This window comes from Zosterops lateralis (assembly GCF_965231275.1).
Source record: "Zosterops lateralis genome assembly, chromosome: 1".
Lineage (NCBI taxonomy): Eukaryota > Metazoa > Chordata > Aves > Passeriformes > Zosteropidae > Zosterops > Zosterops lateralis.
The window spans coordinates 80,375,122-80,395,152 of NC_139762.1; the positions used below are offsets into that span (position 1 = coordinate 80,375,122).

The window sequence follows — 20,031 nt, forward strand, 5'->3', positions numbered from 1 at the left end:
TTTTTGTTCAGGCTCTCTATAAGTCTTGCAAACAAAGTTCTGTGCCACATGACACTTGCTCCATCAGTAACTATTTCATTACCATCTTATTTGCCATAACAAAAAGCTTTCAAGCTCTTTGGATTTGTGTAATGTATGAATGTCTTACAATATCATGCAGTTTACAGATGTGGGTGTGGTTTATGCCTGTCATTGCTGGTTCACTTTGTTCTTGCTTAGCCATGAGTGCTCTTGCAGATGTGCTCCACACATGGATCTGTTGTGGTGGGAATCCTCTGCTTTCCCTCCTGTCTGGTGTAGGGCTGGCCAGACAGGAGCCGTATTTTATTGAATTTACTTAGAAACTGTTACTCATTGCTTTTATATCCTATGTAGGGATGTTGTGAGAGAGAGGATTTGTTTGGGAGTTTTCTGCCTTTCTCAGGTTTCTGATAGGAAAGTGGAAAGCTGTTGGAGAAGTGGACATCATCTTCTTTCTTTTCTCTAAAATTTGATAGCATGCTGTGTGGTGTGTTTTACACAGAGCATGCAGGCAGTAGCAGTTTATTTCTTTTCTTGATATAGTAGGATCTGGTCTTTTTAAGATCGTGTGGATTTTTTCCTTTCTGAAATTCAAGAGAGAGGGGAGGGGTGGTAGTTTTCAGGAATACAGGAATGCTGTCAAACAGGACTGATATGAAGTGTTTGGAGGGCTTTTTTCACCTTGCCCTTAAGCTAGAGTATTTATTATGTAAAACAGAAACAAGGTAGAGGGGGATTCTTTATTTTATTTTACTTTATTTGTTAATTTAATTTTATTTTTATTTTACTTTTCACTTTGTGATTTCATTCTATTTGGGGATTATACTCCCAAGTAACACTGTAAATCAAAAATATTTTCATTATCCTATTTTCAATGCTGGTATTTTCATTAAGATTTTCCAACTAAAATATGTAAGAAAATTTCTCATTTCTGTCACAGAATCACCTGAGTACACATTATCATTTATGTTTCTGCAGAAATTATTTCTGCTTGTACAACAGGCCTCATTTAGGGTACAAATTCATAAACTTTACCATCCTTTGGTTGGCTCCAGGTTCCTTCCTTGAGGGTGTTTGAATAAACTGGATGGTGTTTATTAAATGTAGATTTTTTTATATTTAATTTTGTTTCTTAGTTACAATAGTTATCACCTCCTACTTATTAGTCAGGATTAATGGGGCAGAGATACAGGTTACATGAGCTCGGATTGTGCCTCCCGTAGAGTGACAGAGTTACTGACAGATCTAATAAAGTGTAACCGCTGCTTCAGATTCAACATACTTGTTTGTTTCTTGGTTATGTTGTCAGTATCCTGCCTCCAGGGAACATTCTGCCTATTTATTCTGAGTAGTAAGTGGCAAACTGCTAATAAACCTCAGCAGTCACCGTTGCACTTCCCATGCCACCTGTAGATGGAACATGTAATGTCATTAGGTCATTTAAAGAAAATGTACTGGGTTACGGTTTATGATGGTTCCATTGAACAGTATGCTGTTAAATTTTCCCAAATTCCCACAGAAATAAAGGATCTTTGTTTTCTAGTGTGCCCTCAAAGTGTTACTACCAAGAGGAGTAGGTATTGACCATCAATGGGAGGCAGTGACCTGCCTTTGCACAGGTAGATGCAGCTCCCACGGATGGCGAGTGCTGCATGTGTATGGAAGGGTCACCAAGATGGTGATCCAGAGGAATGGGATCAAAGTCAGTGGTATTTCAAGATTTTATTCCTGAGCCTGTTCTTGTATCAGAGTTTTTTGTTTATTTTTAATAGCCAGTACATTCCAGAAGGACACTGCTTGCCCTGGCCATGTTTTGTGCCTTTCAGAATGCAGATCACTGGCCCTTGCTTTCAAAATGCAAACATGTTTGTGGCGGTGTTCTGAAAAACTTCCTCATAGCTGCAGCTCTCATCTTGCATCTCTTAGGAAACAGGCTAAAATCGTGCATCTGAATCAGTTCTTTTTTTTTTTTTTTTCTTTTTTGGTAAAGTCTTGTAATGTGACAGCAATCTCAGCTGAATTCCTTCTTTCTGTCCTTTCTGGGGGATGAAAGGTAGCTCCTGCAGCAACTCCCTTGGTAATGAAAAGATTTGACTTGGTGGCAGGCACAAGGAAAAATAAAAAGTTCTCAATGCTTTCCATCAGCCTTCCTGAGCTGAGGTGGCAGGAAGGTAATTATTTCAGTAGGGGCTCCACAGCCTGGAGGAGATGCAGAGAAAATAATAACAAATGTCTGTTTTGGGAGTAAACATAATACTTTGAGCCTTTCCATCTCATGTTCATTGTGCATCCTGTCTATATAAAAGCTGCTCTGGTTTGTTACTCTTAGAGAGGACACAAAGTTCATGCCTTAGGAATTCGTACAGACTGACATGGCTGCCCCTAAATAGTCATCCACATTTGTCCTCAGAGCACTTCTCTTAGGTGAGGAAGTATCATTATCTCTGTCAAGCAGATGGGAACTGAGCCTGTCAAGTGTAAATGACCTGTCCAGGAATCTGACAAGATGAAGGTGTGAATCACTCTGAGTAGACACCCAGGTGCAAGGGAAGAAATATGGCCTGGAGAGGTTATTTAGCAGCTCAATTTGTCTGCCAGTAGTGAAGCATTCATTGCCTGCCCCAAGTACCGTGAAGCACTTGCCCAGCAGAGCGAAAGTTCTGATATTAGTTTCTTCCTCAAACATGGACATTCTCTTCCTTCTTGTTGCTCTTCTCTAAGTAGATTATAACTTCAGTTTCTGGCAATCTCAAGACTGGTTTTGGAAGGCTATTTAAACCAGCTTTCTAGCCCAGTAGCTCCTTGATTGTCAGGATTGCCTTCAGCACTATTTGTGGCTTGTTCTCTTTTCCAGAGATTTCTTTCTGCCATAATCTCTCCAAAACAGAGTTTTTTCACTTTCTCCTTTATCTCGTTTTTCTCCTCCTCAGCAGCAGAGGTCTTGGGCTAATACTGGAAAACTTTACCATGCTCAAATTTTTGGATTGCACAAACTTAACCTTATAGCAGTGTCAGAGCTTTGAAGCTCTACCATGTCAGGGAAATGGTTCCTGTGCAGGCTCCCATGAAGAAGCTCTGAGGGAAGTGTGCTGCCTGGCTATTATGAAATTAAATGGTGTTAATGCCCAGGAAATAGTTCTTGAGATATGGGAAGATTATTCTTACAGAAACACTTCCAGAAACAGTTACAGGTTTTTTACTAGAAGAACATGGATAAAATTAGGTATACCCATGAATATATACATTTGTGCAAAAGTGAAATATTCTGATAGAAATAGAGAGGTTGGCATGGCCTACAGCCTCTGGTAATTTCCAGAGACTCAAGGAGAACCTAAATCACAATGTAAATCTGTTCATGTAAGTCTGTAAATGAAAAGAAATAAGTGTAAGCTGAATGCACCACACTTAATTTAGCCATCTTCTTACCCCAGTGCTGTGCTGCCAGTTTCCACAGTAGCACCTGTTAATGGGAAAAAAATAAAAGCCTTCTATTTTAAAATAATTAAATGTTAACACTTTCCTAATAAATATAAATAGAGAGGAACATAGTACAAAATTAGCACAGATCCTGCAGATGGTAGAAAGAAATGTTTTCACTTGGTAATAATGACAATGAATAACTGATTTCTGATTCCCTTGCCTTTACCAAGTTAATTATGAACCCTTCCACAAAATTCTTTTGATAATTTTTCTATTTGTTTTACTGTCGGGAAAAAAAATAAATGGAAAAACCTGACATTTTAGCAAAGATAACAGAGGAATCCCAAGGATGCCTTGTGCAGAAGGTGAGGTCAGGCTGCTGTTGGTAGACTTTCCAATTCAGGCCGTTCTATGATTCTGTGATTCAGCCTGTGTTTGCTCCTTCTTCCATCAGCTTGATTGGTTAACTGGATACCTGTCTCAGATAAAATGGTTTAAACTGCTATTCTTCCCAGTTTTGACAAACAAGATCCATCACAGCTAGAAACACAGTTTCTGTCTATGAACAATGAGGTAGCTGGATTGGAAAAAATTCCTTTTAAAGAGGGCCCTTGTATGACTGCATCACCTGTTTAAAATCTGTAAATACCATTTCTGATTGAAAGGTAAAAGTGAATAATCCACTTTTAGAAAGTACATGGTGATAAAGAACTGCAGCTATAAATAATGTCAGGAGAAATTGTTTTCTCCTGTGCTAGCAGCCAGTCTCCTACTTATTTTGGTTGACAATAAAGTGTCAGAGATTCAACTACTGTCTACTGAAAATATATAAATTATAAAAATTAGCACATTAAAAAAAATTAAAAAGCAGAAACTTTCTAACACTATGCATGTATACTAAATATAGATAAGTAGGTACTGACTCATGTATTTCATTCACACTTTTATTCACTTAATCAAAAGGCATATATTCCATTCCTGCAAAACAAAGATGTTGTGTACAAAATGTTTCTTTCGAAGAAGCACTGGTTCTCCAAGTGTCTTAACCCACAGTCAGGTTGGGCAGGGAAAAAATTCATTTACTTCCCAGACTTTGGATTCCAGTATTCATCAGTATTGTCTAATTTCAGCTGTGGCCAGTTTGTGTTTTGGCTTGGTTGGTCCTCTGTTGTCACCCCATGTTATGCAATATTATCACATAGTCCTGTTTCAGTTTTAGTAGCTGCCATACATTTATAAGGAGGGGTTTATAACCTTATGGATAATCTCTCAGTGTCACTGAAAGCAATTACATGTTGTCCACCGTAGATCTGTCTGGTCTGAGTTAAGCACTGCAGGTGAAACCTCCTTTTGATTGAATGCTGCTTCTTGGCATGTGCATAAATTATTGGCAGGTTGGTCAAGTCACTCCAGAAGGCCCCTTTGAGCCTTGTATCATTCTTTGTTAATCTGTGTAGTTGCAAGTTAGCGAGCCTGCAGTGATATGTAAAGCATGTTTAAGGGAGTATTCTATTTAAATGTACCTTTGAGCTCACTTCAGTGGAAGATTTAAAAGGATTTCATTTTTTTTAAGTAATTATGGCCAATCATTTAGAATTTTTAACCTCCTAGTACAATGGGAGTTCTTTACTTGGGAGTTCCCAAAGTCAAAATTGCATACCTAGAATGTTTTCTCTTTGTAATGTTATCTTCTAATTGGACTTTGTAAGGCATTACACTCTTGATTTTTTTTTGTATTTTTTGCATTATTTAGTATCTTTTATTTTTGTATTTTATTTTGTATTTTTTTTTGTGTTGTTAAATCTTATTTAACAATATTATGGCAAAGGGCTCACTGCGTAGTACTTAGAATCTTGAAGCAGTTTAATTTAATAATTTAGTAGTTATCTGCAAAAGTGCCTTTTACATTACCTCAGTTAGTGGAGTGTGTAAACACAGATGTGAAATTTTATTGTGATACAAACATTCATTTGGAGGAGGCACCTATTTGTAACCTTATTGCTGTCTGGAAATTTAATTTGAAAATGAATAAAGGCTCTTTTATCCCATTCCAAGATGACTTTTCCACGGCCTTAAGTAAAGAAGAACCAAACTCTTCTATGAGTTTTGTATTCTTAAAGTATTTCACCTTGATGTAATTCCTAAAATCTCTATTTTTCCTCCCTTTTCCTTTGCAGGTTTATATTCGGTGTTCCTCCATTATTGCTCATATTAAGTATCCCATTTCTTAGCTGTATTCCATTCCATACAAAACTCTAGTTCTGTAATGGAGCAGTGTAAGTATAAGGAAGCCTGACCAGTGAAAGGCCTAATTATTTAGTAGCTTTTGATATGTAATGTAAAAAGATAGGTGGGAAGATAAATGTACAGTGGCTTGCTGGTGGAAGCAAAGAGACAAGTTCAGCATTACACAAACTGAAAATCAGATTATAAAGGTACATGTTTTAGGTTCAGATACATTTCCTGCCTATCACAAGCTTTTCAAACAGATGACACAAAAAGCAATATGTGTGTGTTTAAATTGTCATGATGGCATAACCATGCTAAGACTGCTGCTACAAGGTTGGCATAGTTCTGGTTTAGTATATGCTTAGCTAAGAGAATAAAACTGCTAAATATCCTTTGGGGCCCATAACTGTGTAGTAAAACAAAATGTAGGTGTGCGATAAATGCAGAAAGTACCACAAGTGCCTCTTAGGGATGAAGCTCCTCCACCTCCAGTATCTGATCTGATCACTGTGTCCTGTCAAGTCAAGGAAATTAGAAAGGATAAGCATGGAGTTAGATAACTGCTAGCACAGAGCTGCTTTCAGAAGTGATGATTTTGATTTTGGCAGGAAAATATGTTCATTCATTTCTTGCTTGGTGTCTGTTCTGCACATAAGTGAATTCCCTTTAATAACTTCAAACAAGTGTTTTGAGGAACTCTGCCAAGCACAGAGGCAGGTGACTTACAGACCTTAATTATTTTTCCACCAATAGATTTAGGATAAGATTAATAAATTTCAAATCTACTTGCCTGGGCACTAAGGTTTGCTTAAATGTTTTAAATGCTTTCTATTCAAAATGGAGATTTAAAGGGTATTAGCTCTAATAAACCTTTCCTACTCCTTCGTTAAATGGATGTAATTGCAAGTACAATATCCTACTACAATCAATTTTAAAAGTTGATTAAAGCTTATGAAGTAATTTACTTCTAATTAGGTGTTTTAAATAAAAGTTGTTTTCAACATTAACAAGATTATTTGTGTAATGAAAATTCCTATCTATTTACTCTGGATCAAAGCCAGTGGCTGAATAAGGAATTACCTATTGTAGTTTCTTCAGTATTTATTTCTACAACTACAAGAGCCTTTTCAGTTCCCAGAGTTTACACAGTAATTTGACTTCCTCCTTTTGCTCGAGATACTTCTAAGTAAGCCACCTTACTACCTCCACTAATAACCTCCACTCTGAGTTCTGTGAACCATTGAGAATTTCAAAAGAAATGCTGAACTCCATCAAATCCCCCGCAAATCTCAGATTGCTTTTAAAACAATGTGCTTTGTCTCACAACCAAAACTGCACAGGCTAGTTTATCATTTTATACTGTCACATCTAAAATCTTGTGGGGGGGAAAAAGGAAACTAAAGGTTTGTTTAACTCAGAAAAACTTCTTGTTACTGCTACCTTGATAAAAATTGGCTTAATCCAGAGCATTATCAGAGCTAAGCAAAATAAATGAAGGCATCTGGTCTGCAGAAGCAGCTGCTCGAGTTAATCTCACTGAAGGTCCAAGTGCCCCAATACAACTTCAAGCAACTCCACTAAGGTAGTACAAACCCTGTGGCAGGGTTAGTGGCTGTGTGGCAACTCTATTTTTCCACTCCAGTCATCAGTTACTTGAAGGCTTTACAGAGAGTCTCCAAAAATAACTATTGCATCATCATAATTTTCGTAAAATACTTACAATTTGTATTACATACTATATGTACTTCTCCAGACTAATAGGCTGACAGTGGATGTGCTGTTGCCAAGCACAGCTGTGTGTTGTACTTTACAGTATGACTCCATAGTGTGGCAGAGTTTAAATTCTAGATTTTAGTATTGCCTACAGAAAATTCTACCATCATTTCTGGAAATGTGGAAGTGATTTTCAAACAAATTCAGAGCAAGAGTTAACTGGCATTTTATAAATGCCAATTCATACAAACCCAGTGTGGAACCATTCACCAAAATACCAAATCTTTGTAGTCATTTTCCTTGCAAAACAGGAAGGTAAAAGGTTCTACAGCTTACACTCATATGATATTGGGAAACTGATTTCCAACCTATAGGCTGAGACATCTTCAAGAAATTCCAAAGTCATTCAAAACACATCCTATTTATAGTTTTTTGTACTAGCAAATCTAAAAGTAATTTATTAAATTTTGTAATTTTTCTTCAGAAATGATGCTGTCTTATCAAATAACGCTTAGGCAAACAATGTTGACAGCTCAAATGGATCATTTTATACCATATCTATTACAATTTTACTGTTTAATTATAAAACAATCTTTGCCCCCTTTCTCAATATGCTGTCACTATTTTGGCTCTGAAAATGGGAAAACCCACTGATAAAATCTGTTGTCTTAGTGAAGAGTTATTCTCAACTTTTTTCTGAATCATCAGATTAACTTCTTCACCCCTTGCTGCTTCCAGTTAAATAAGGAGATGTGTTAAAATAGATACTTTCTGAAATTTTATGCCTTGCTTTCTTAGCAACAGGCTGGGGTACTGATTTATCATGTAAGGTGTTACATCTAAAGAGTTTTTATAGGTAGAAGGGAATGTACTGTTACACAGCAATACCAAACCTTCCTCAGGCTTGCAGTGCCTGTTTCCCTGGAGGTGAATGTGGGAGAGGAGAACAAGTCACTGTGCTGAGGGCTCTGCTGGGAACAGTGCAATGCTCCTGCTAGGGGAGCCCTTCTCCTCTCTTAGCGGTCTGCTTGGGGGTGGTTTCATCCATTTTCCCAGCCTGCTTCCTTCTCCCAGTTTCCCAGGCAAATGCACATTTACTTGTCCTGCCTTTACCACCCTCAGTACCAGCACAAAACCCAAGGTGGTCCCTTGTTGGTCTCCTTTTCTCTCTAAGTAGGAAGTAACTGTTTTTCTCTTGTACACGGAGATTCATCTTCTATGGAAAATTCGTACAAGTTTTGCCCATGTTTTGGTTCATGGACCAGTGAAACTGATTTCATCATTTGCTCATTAATATACTACATAAATAATTTTCTTCTGTTTTTTACTTCAGCCAAATTTTAAATTTAAGAGGAAATATCAAACAAGTTAATCTGGCGTGATAAATAGAGGACATCTGTTGTAGCATATGGCTTGACATAAGAGCTGCATTGAACTTTTTTAGCAAGTAGTAATCCTTTGGAAAAATTCAGGTGGACATATAATTTTGATGGGCCTGCCATGAATGATGGAGTATTAAAATACTTGTAGTTTAAAACCACTTTGTACTTTGAAATGTTTCAGATTTGCTGCACAAAGTACTAAATTTTATTTTGAAAATAATTTTTTGTATAGAAAAAGATTAGAATATTTCACTTTTTATTTCAATGAGAGTTTGTGGTTATGGTGAAGCATGTTCATTCTGTGGTCAAATTACTGTTTTCACTATGCTCAGTAATTTTATTCTTTTTTATTCATTATTTTTGGGTTCTAAGGCCAACATTCATTCTTCCCTCCCAAATAATGTTATTTACAGTGCTCTTTTTTTAGGTAACAATTTGGCTAGTAAGAGTTCCCTTCTTTTTTCTCTTTTAGCAACTATACAGCGAGCCTTTCATTTTGCACATAGATGCAGTTTTATAGATAGAATTAACTGCTAACTGGTTATTTTTAGAACAGAGTTTTGTATTTAGAGTTGTAAGTTGATGTCCAGCTTTAATTGCAACGTTTTTATTCTCTGTGCTAAGGTCTGTTATCAAACATACGTTTTGATTTTGGGTGCTAGAAAAAATTATTCAGTATAATACAGGTGTAAGCGCTGAAAAAAATCTTGCCATTCATTTGTATCCATCCTTGTTAGATTCCCATGTTTTCTAATAAAGTACTTAATTTGAAAAGGCATTGGCATTAGTCATGTGTTAGGATAAAACTTCATTTTAAAGCAGTTGATTTATTTTTTCTGGGTTTCTCTGACTTAGAATGAATTGGTTTTGGTTTGGCTTCAGTGTTTTACAGGACTCATTTAATTTCATCAGCTAGGAAAGGAAGTTAAGCAGGAACCACTGATCTTTCCACAGTAACCTTGCTCAACTCTTCCAGTATTTCCTCTACTGTTTAACATGAAGGCTAATAAGTCTCTAACATTCTTGGCTGAGACTTCTTCCCTTTAACAGTTATGTGTTAATTTGCAGTGTACTGCAGAAAAAGAGGAACAACCTTAGGTTAAAATTCAGTCCCTTAAGAGGAGTACAGGCTCTTTTTTAAATACAATAGGATTTGGGTAGAACTTGGTCTTAATCAATACTAAAATTGGCCCCTCCTTTTTGTTTTAATAAAATCCAAGATGTAATTTTGGAATGAAAAGAGCAGCAATTGAGAAAGAAAGGGCTAGTTTTTCAGAGGAAATGTTTTTATGTTTTCTACTACATGTAGTCTTGTACATTTATGTAGTCAAGATCAGCAGTATTTTTTGTAATTGACCCAGAAAACCACACCATAATAATCCTTCTCTTCTGTGGAAGCTTTTTTCTTGTAAGGCTGTGAGTGGATGCAAAGGGAAAAATGTATTACAGCAACTGTGCTTAGCATTCCTTAAGTTTCTGCCTGCTTATGGCTTTTACTGAAGCTCAGTATTTTTCAATGTGGACTTTTCCTACATCAGCCTCTATACACGGCTAGCAAACCACCTCTCTACGTGTCAATCAGTGAATTACAGCGAGGTATGCATACGTATTCATCCACAAACCAGATAAATATTTCAAGAAAATTGGTCAAAGTTTCTTGCATGTTATGCCAATTTTAAACTTACTGTCACAGTGGGCTTTCAAGGAGATTCTTTTTGAGCTGTGTGTTGTTTGCTTTTCGAATCAGCCACTTTTTCTTTCCTACAGAAAGTCTGTTCCCCAAGCCAGTTTCTCACCTTGACGGTTGAACTGGTTGTAAGGTCTTATTGCATTTTGTATTAAGAAATGTTGTGGTTGATATCCAGCATCTCTGCAGCAGAACTGCTGTAATCTATTGGGAGCCACATCTGCTGCCAGGGAGCAGATCCAGCTCTGCAGAGCAGCCTTGCAATTACAGCGGGGGCTCCGAGCAGCAGCCAGCAAATGACTTTTCTAGCACTGGGGAACTTGGAGTAGAAGATGCTTTTCCTAAGGACTCCAGCAAAAGATCCCTTGTGCTTGGCTTCTGTGCAGGGTATTTAGCACTCAGATTTCAATCTTAATTGTCATGTTCGTAAGGGAAACTCCCAGTAGTATTTCTGTGCCTTCAGCACATAAACAAAAATGCCTGCCAATGCTTTGGTCTCTCTTTGTGGGGTGCAGTCTCTCAGCACCATCAAATGGTTTTCTGCATCACTCCATGACCGAACTATTAAATTATGATGGAAAAGTAAAAGCTGCATGCATTGTAATAGTTTTGGATTTTTTATTTTTTACAGAGAATATTGTAATACTTTTGGATTTTTATTTTTTACAGAGAATATTAAATAAGCGAAATCTTAATATAATTGAAAGTTGACTTAAACATCCCATATTGAGAAGAATCAAAGTCTTGTTTCTCCAAATGGTATTTGTTTACTTACTTAAGCTTTTTTACCGTATAATTTGTTTGGGAAAGTACATTTTTTGCACCACAAAGAAACCATAGTGGCACTGTGGTAGGGGCAATGCTTTTTGGAAAAGATGACTTTTCTAGTTCCTTGGTTTCCATTTGTATTTGTGATCTAACTTGTTCCTAGAAGTTTGTTTTTATATCTGTATATAATAATATATATATAAATAAATATATATATAAATATTATATATATAAAATACTCAACAAGGTCACATTAAATCATGAACTATAAAGTTGGTTAGACTTCCCTGGTTTTGCACATGTTCTCTTGCTATGATAGTAGTTTTTGCACAGATGTATATAATATTTATTTTCTTAATTTTGACTGGAATCAGGATAGTATGTGGCTTATCAGGTCTTGAGTTATATCTGACCATAGATACACATATACCAGTTCTAATTAAAATGCCAGCACAAAAATGCATTGAAGAGTGTAATCAGCATGAGTTTGGGCTCCAGCCTGATTCAGAGATTATGGGGTTTTCACTCTGACTGTTCCATTTAATTGAGCAACCTGTCGACCATAGCAGTTGCATGATAAACTGCTCCAAAAGATACAACTTGATGCAGTAAAGTCTCCAGAATGAACATTGCTGTAGTCTCCTCTAAGAATCCTTCATTGGATGTTTGCTAGACTAATACTCAGACTCAAAATGCATCTTCTAACTGGAATCAACTGAATATTTTCAATACCGTTTTCTCCTCAGTTTTAAACTTAAAACGTGATTGCAAGATACTTTTTCATCCTATTTCCATTTATTGTATGTAAGGGTGAAAAACCTCAACCTGGAGAAAGACTTGTTCAGTCTGGTGTAGCTGTTTTCGTCTTTCTACAAGCCTTCCAATACAACCAAAAGTAATCTGAGAATGGAGACACAAAATGCTTAACCTGAATGCCTCACAGCTTTAAAAGCAAGAAGGAGATAAAATATGAATGAAAGTGATTAAGAGATGTTCAACACTGTTTAGTTTCTTTATTTCATACCTCTCACAAGAGTCTCACAAGAGTTCATGGATGGTAAACAGTTGAGTTGGAATGTTGTGTTGTTGAGTGGATCCCACTTTTCGTTATTGGTCACTGGTGAGTCCAGTCCTTTACCTTCCTGTAGGCAGCTGATGACAATGCAGATTCTCCAGGGGTCACTCAAGGCATCTCTGAGGCTATTGCAGGCTTGCTTCTTGTGCTCAGAAACTCAATTCAGGCAAGGCTTTCAGAGTAAGGTGTCTCATGGCCTCAGTAACCAGATTCTTAGAGTAGCCCTCAAGGGCATGCCATGGCTTGGAAAATATGCTCAGAATTATGTGGTGAAAAGGTGGCTCTATAATAGAAGGTGTATCAGGTAAAGGATCTACTTTATTGTCATTCTCCCTTGCAAAGTCAAGGCAATGGATCATCTTCTCAGACCCCACATAAATCTAGCTTCATGTTATCCTCAGCAAAAACAGTGAGAAGTGAATTGCCAGTGCCTTTTCATAATTGCGAATTCTTAATTAAGAAAGTTACAGGGAGGCGTGTAGAATGCCAACCTCAGCATGTAGCAGACTGCACTGCTTGTGAGAATAAATTTTAACATGTCAGTAAAAAAAATCTGGTTCATGTGGTAGGTAGTATTCAGTCTCACAGTTAGATGAAACTCATTGTTCTGGGGTGGAAGAAGATTACCTCACTCTTTAAAACTGTAAGGAACAAAAACTCAGAAGCAAGCATCAGGCTTACTGGGAAGTGCTTCTGCCTTGTCTTAAATTTTGCTTGCTTGTGCCTTGACTTAAAGTAATTTCAGGAGAAGGTGTAATAGCCTTTTTAGCCTGGCGATCCCATCATCCTCTTACTCTGAAGGTTTAATTTTTCCAGTTACAGAAATCAGAAAGAAAGAGGGCTTAAAGAATATTTCTAGACTCAACTGTTGCTGAATACCACGATGTTTATGTGAGTTTACTTTAAATTAGCAAGAACCTGAAGTGAATAGAAAATAGTTTCGACATGCATGTTTTTAGGCATTTTGCCAGATAGGGCTCTTACATTGCTTCTTTTGTATTCTTTTCTGCTTTTCCAGTTTGTGACCACTTCTTGAAGCCCAAGGTATTGTTTTGTTGCCATCAAAACACTCTCTTCTCCTTCACTTTTAAAATAGGACTTCTTCACAGTTACAGCACATTGTCTTGCATAAGAACTAAATTGATCCTTAAAGGGGGAAAGATTTGAATTTTGATTCTCTGCTTTTATACCATGCACATCATTTACATTTGTCTAGATAAATGTAAAAAAAAAAGGCAACTATTGTTGTTTTAACTGACAAAACCCAGCAAAATGCTAGCGATTTCAAGAACAGTAGATATGACATTAAAGCTTGCCAAGAACAAGAACACATAGAAAAGTAACTATAAGTATCCTTATGAAAGGCTTTATTCTTTTAAATATGGAATTTCTTTTCATAAAGACATTCAGAACTGAATTCAAACACTGTTTTCCTTTAAAGCAATTCTTAAATGAAAACGTGAACATTATTAAAATGAACTTTTTTTTTTTTTGTAGCTAAAGTTGGTCTGCCTTATGCAGATTATGTTAATGCAGGTTTTTTACTAGTATACTGATCAAAATTTTGTATTTAACTGCTTTTGCAGACAGTTATATATAAAATAATTTAAACATGAAATGGTATAACAAAAACAGTCTCCCCATAGAGGTAATTAATTTTAAAGGGAAACCCAAAAATATAAGTTGATTCCTGTTAATTACTCTGCTCTGTCAAAGCACAGAATGCTAAGGAAAGCCTTGAGCAAGTAGTGTTCTTGCTGCTTATGTTTATAAATGTCTGAGTCTGTGTTCCTAAGGCCTTCCTTCAGCATTTTCCTCCCACAACACTCACTTGGATTTTTTGTAGTGTTTATATTTGTAACCTATATACAATGAGGATGATGGTAATAATTTTTCTGGTTTGGTTAAAAAGTTTGATAGATGTAAAATAAAACTCAGTTTTGCCACTCAAGTTCAGATGTGGGGCCAGGCTACTGTCCTTTGGGAAGGAGAGTAGGGAGGAATAGGATTGGATTCTACAGCAGAGGGTGCATGTTGGCAAGAGGAGGGGCATGATGAGACAGACTTTCTTTTCCAGCTACTCCTGGGAGGATGCTGAGCTAAAATAAAGACCAGTGGTTCTTCAGAACAGCAAAATGTCCTCCAGCTTCCCCCAGCAACAGGAGCTACCCACCAGCAGCAGGATCTTGGCACAGCACAAAAGTTGCCTGTTCTTTTCCAGCAAATACACAAATATGTAAAGGAGGGAATGGAAAGCAGGGTGTCTTTTGCTCCTAACAATTGCTTGCCTCTTTCAGTGTGGCACAAATGCAGTGACCTTGACCTTTGCAGATGTGCTTAGAAAACTTTGGCTCTTGATTTATTTTTCTTTAGCACATTACAAATTGCAATGGAAGGGATTTGGGTTTTTAAACTCCAGTAAAACTCCTTGATAGTTGCGCCAATAAGCTTGTTGTTTCCATGTAAAAATTACAGTATTCTGTAACTTTGTATAGTTAAATATTTACAAAATATAATATTACCTTCTGAAGTCTGGTAAAGTACTACTGTATCAGGTAGAGGAAGTCTTTGTGTTGTAGTACCAACAAGCCTTGACAGTTACTTCTATTACAGTGACGATCACAGTGCTGAGGTTTTGTTCTCTCAATGTGTATCTGTCAACAGTGGAAGTTTTAGTATAAATCAGAACCTGTTTTCTGCTACTGGTTTTTATTAATTTTACTTAGAAGGAACATATCTGAAGACCAAGCCCTAAAAAAGTCCTTTTAATACTCCTTTGTTCTATGTGTGCTTCACAGCCTGTGTAGGCCTAGATCATAACCAGCTGCTCAGTTTTTAGGCAGAGCTCTGAGAAATTTCCAGTGCTGCTGTGACTCCATTTTGTATTTAAAGCTGTATTCCCACTGCAAAAGTTTGCAGCCCCATCTATAGTGTAGACTGTTTTATTTTTGACAGAAACAGCTAAATTAAACACATCAATATGGTACGAAATATAGTGGTTTAGATTGGGTTTTTTAAAACAAACAAAAAAATATAAATTCAAACTTGTTTTGGAAAAATGTTAATTATTAGTCATTTTACTTTTTGTAGGAGTTCTCTGGAATCTATCCTCCTGTGATGCACTGAAAATGCCAATCATCCAGGATGCCCTTGCAGTGTTGACCAATGCAGTGATCATCCCTCACTCTGGATGGGAAAACTCTCCACTCCAGGATGATCATAAAATACAGCTCCATTCGTCACAGGTGCTGCGCAATGCCACTGGGTGCCTAAGGTGAGTACTTCAAAACCTTTGCTTTACTTTAATCATCTTGGTTTTGTTTAAATTGCTATTTCCCATTCTTAGTTATCTATAAATTAAATAATTTGTTTGTTTGTAAGCAAAGATGATGGCTTTCAGTGATGTAAACTTGAAATTGGAAATTAGAATACAAGCTTCAGGTCATTAAAAAAACAATCTTTGGAAGGGCTGTTGGAGATTTTCTGCGCTGTTTTTTTTTTTTTTTTTTTTTTTTTAGCTGCTTTCATCCAAGCTTGTATATTACATACATTTTTTCCTTTGTAGATGTCTTGTTTCCCAAACTGCTTAAATTAAGTTGATATGTTCTCACTATTACATCCAGTTTAATCAGTACAAAAAATGATGAAGATGTTCACAAAAAGTAACATGTCTTAAAGGTTACAGATCCCATTGCCGGAGTTGTGATAAAATATATAAAGTAGATTTTTTATGCTCTGGAAAGATGAAATTTCAATAAGAGACCAATGAATTTGACATTTTTCAACCAAAAGACTTAAATAGATACTTACTAAGTATGATAACTGTTTATGTTTGTGTTTCTATGCCAAACTTGTATATATGCAATGCAAAAGTGCATTTTTATAAATAAGTGCAGTTTGATCTGTCCATTCCTAAAAGTCACTGTTGATATGAGAATGAAAGTAGAATGAGTAAGAAGACTTCCAGTTCTGACAAAGTCTCACTAAAGGATTGAGGCATAGCAGTTTCTGAATTCCAGTGCACATTTTCTTCGTGAAACGTTTTAAGGTAATGGGCAGGTTCTTTTAACTGTAGATTTTTTCTCTCCAGGTATGTTGGAGAAAATAATTTGTAATCTATCCCAGAGACATGAAAATAGATTCGTTAATATTTTTACGTACATCACAGAAAATAATATAGTGATTGTAATCTATGTTGTATGCTGCATCCAAAGCAGATATACATTAAAGAGCTAAATAAATTTTAAAAAATTGATAGGAGTCAAAGAGCAGTATTTTTTATGCATCCATAGCAAGCACTTTTTTGTCTTTGTGCTCTTTCATCAAATGAAATGTCTCCCTTTCCAAAGTTATATTTGAAAAGTTTAAGGGAAAAAGCAATAAATATTATTGACAGTTTATATGCAATCAGAAGAGAATGAAAGATAGAAGATAATAACTTCCATATTGAATATGGAATTAAATACAGTATTGTGGTATTGGATTGAACGCGTGTGATTAGGTGATTACCAGCTATCTTGGGGTATGGGACTGAAGCCAGGTATTTGTACCTGAATTGTCTGACTTTTTTTGAAAAGTGTTTATGGGATAATTGTGTTGCATTGCATTCAAATCACTACCAAAAAAATGTTGCCATAATCACTAGGAGGTGACGGAAGATGTTACATGAAGACCTTTACTACATTCAAAGTCTCACATTTCCAGTATTTAATGTATCTCAGTGAAAGAGCTGCCTCTGAAAGATATGTCTGTTACAAGTTTGGGGCTTTGGTCCCATCTCAGGATGATCGTGTCTGGTGTTGATCTCCCCTCACCATAAGCTCCATCTTCCTGTTAATTTTTCTCAACTGCTTCTCAGGGACCAGTGCTCAGCCCTGATCCTGCAAACTTCAGTTTTTCCTACCTCTTAGTTGTCAGATTCATTGCACACTGGTCTTGAAATTTTTCTTCTTTCTTTCTTTCTTTCTTTCTTTTTTCTTTTTTTTTTTTTTCTTGTGAGTGTATGTGCACGCCCATTTGCAAACTGATGTGAGCTTACTGTAGCCTGCACTCTGGGTCAGCCTGAGGACTGGGGCCACGTGAGAAGGGTACGTTGCCTGATCTGGTACACACTGCTTTGCAGCAAGGCTTTCTACCGAGCGCTTGATGGGATGCTGTCATAGCAGAATGGCTTCTGGTCAGCTCGTGCAAAATAAGCTCATATCTGCCTGCAAAAGACTGTGCATATTATAACTCCTGAATCCTCCTCAGGTAGCTGTAGCAGCAGCTCAAACTGTCCTGAGCAGGTTGATCTTCCTTCTAAATGAGGCCCTTCAATCGCAGTACAGCCTTTTAATATCTTTCTGATATCAAACCCTCACTATTTCCCAACTGCATCTTTCTATCCTCTTTAATGGCATCAGATTATTTTTTTGGCTTCCATCCATCTTCTTTAGGTAGTTTCATCCCACTGACTCTGTGTGGATGCTTTTTGGCAGAGCAAGAACATTTGGAGAGGGTTGAAACTTACTTCTACTTCACACCAGCATTAACTCTTCTTGATTACTTTTCCGCAGTCACTGTTGAAAATATTCTATGCAAAATTTCAAATTTGAAATTGTGCACGAAAGAAAAGTGCAAGCTCACCCCTGAGATAGTAACTGGTTTCTTCTGTTGAATTAATGTAATGCAATGGGACCATAGGCTGGAGGAAACAGCTAGTGTCAGAATGAAAAGATTAGAGAATTCTGTGAAGGTGATTGGAGTCCTGCATGCTCTGTTCCAGTGAAATAGCCACCACCCTCAATAAATGGAACAGCTTACACACTTTCCACTTGGGTCTAGTTACAAGTCCTTTATTTCCATTTCAAGATCTCACTGGACAAGGGAGGTAAATCAAGAAGATGTGTTGTGGTTGCTGGCTAAGGTTGTGCTGTGCTTACCTGCTAAATGGAAAGTTCATTGTCATCTTCCATGAGAGAATTTCTTCTAAGGCTCTGGTTTGGTTGTCCTCTGCTCTTTTCTTTTTTCTGCTTTTGCTAGAGCTCATTTTGAGGGGACGCTGTTAAAATTCACTTGCATTGGGAATATCAGTGGCAATGCTCAGGATCAGAGGAAGAGTAGTGGTGTTCAGGATACTTGGCAATTTCTGAATATCTAATGGTTTTAGAGATTTCAGATTTTAGAGACATCAGGTTATATTACATAGGTTTAGTGCTAACAAATATGCCAGGAGGATTTGGGCTTGAGGGGTTTTTTTCAGTCTTCTGTGACTTTGGTTCTCTGGTGTATTCACTTCTAAAAATTTTGAACAATATTTGAGAGGTGGTGTAATATAATCCATCCCATATACAACGCTAATAAGTAGTTTGCTATGGCCATTATACAGGAAATGTCAGATCTTTGTTTTGCGTTTTTATCACAACAGTATATGAATTATTAATTTGTCTGCTGATCTTTGCTTTTCTCAGTTTCTGGATGAGAATTTCTTATGATTTTTTTAATTTAAAAGTTGGTTATTACCTACAGTTTTTAGTACTCCTGTCTGCTTACTCATTATATTTCTTAACCACATTCTTGAGTCTATAACTCCAGTCACTCAGTAATGCAGCTGAAATCACATAAAAAGCAGCAGCAATATCAGACCTTCTTCTCCTGTTATTTTCTCTTTTCTTTAAAGATGTTATTTACAAACTGCACTTTGCATACTTCTCTGATTTGAAAAAAGAAAGTAGTTTTAATACAATATTGTACAAATTAATTTTACATAACTGGAACACTGAAATTGTTTATATAATTCAATGATCTAAATATAGCATTATGGCTATCACTTACAATTTTAATCTAGATATTCATCTTTCATAAATTGCCAGACCTCAGTGTGATGTGTTGGAGTAATCACCCAGTTTAGTTGCATCCCCACTGAGATACTAGTACCTTACCTCATTAAGCACTGGTAAAGTTAGACTTCTTTTTTCCTTTTGTATTATAGCTATGACTCTTTTACTTGTATTAGGGAAATACTGTATCTTTGACTCAAAGTTTCTGATTCACTTAAAGTTATTACAGATAGTCAGGTAAAACCTGAATTGTAATCCCAGTTGTTTGTGGGAGGGGGTTTGCAATCCCCAATCTGAAATTTGAAAATCAACCAGAGAGACATTGCATAATGCTGTCCTAACCTCTTCAAGCCTACTTATTACAAAACTATAAATCTCTTTCCAGAGAACTATTTGAAAAAATTTGCAGACAAAAAACTTTTCAAGAATTTTTGCCTCATGTACAATCTGGAACCTTGTTTTTCTATTAATTTAAAATAAATTTAAGTTAATAGGATATCATCTGAGGACTTTAAAGAATTTTAAGACTTTACTGTTTAAAAATTGTAGTGTGAGTTTAGACACAAAATTACAAAATGCTTTTTCTTTCTTCCATGTTGTGTTTAATCTTTAATCAAACACTGAAAGTACAGGGGTAATTGTGAAAATCAAAGACCTGTTAAAATGTTTATCTTCACCCCATTAGTTGGTTTGAAATTGTATGGGAGTATCATCCAAGTAATTATTTGTTTAGAAAGCCCCATATCTTTCCAATTTTCATACTTCGTACTTTCTTACTTGTAAAACCTTTAACAAAATACCATTAATTATTTTTCAATTGAATAAATACGTAACAAGCTCTCAAAGTAGAAGAGCAAAGGGGAAAAGTACTTTTAAAACATGACTTGAATAACTGACCCAGTAGCATTTTCTGGATAG

The 20,031-nt window shown here is 36.4% G+C and overlaps 1 protein-coding gene across 3 annotated transcripts in view; it reads left to right on the top strand.

The window, feature by feature from the left end:
- CTNND2 (catenin delta 2) overlaps positions 1-20,031 on the top strand; it is a 419,330-nt gene that overhangs the window by 276,679 nt on the left and 122,620 nt on the right. For all 3 annotated transcript variants that reach the window (XM_083856451.1, XM_083856449.1, XM_083856450.1), the window contains exon 11: positions 15,386-15,569. In XM_083856451.1, the coding sequence (XP_083712577.1) occupies positions 15,386-15,569 (184 nt within the window). The remainder of the gene's footprint in view (positions 1-15,385; positions 15,570-20,031) is intronic.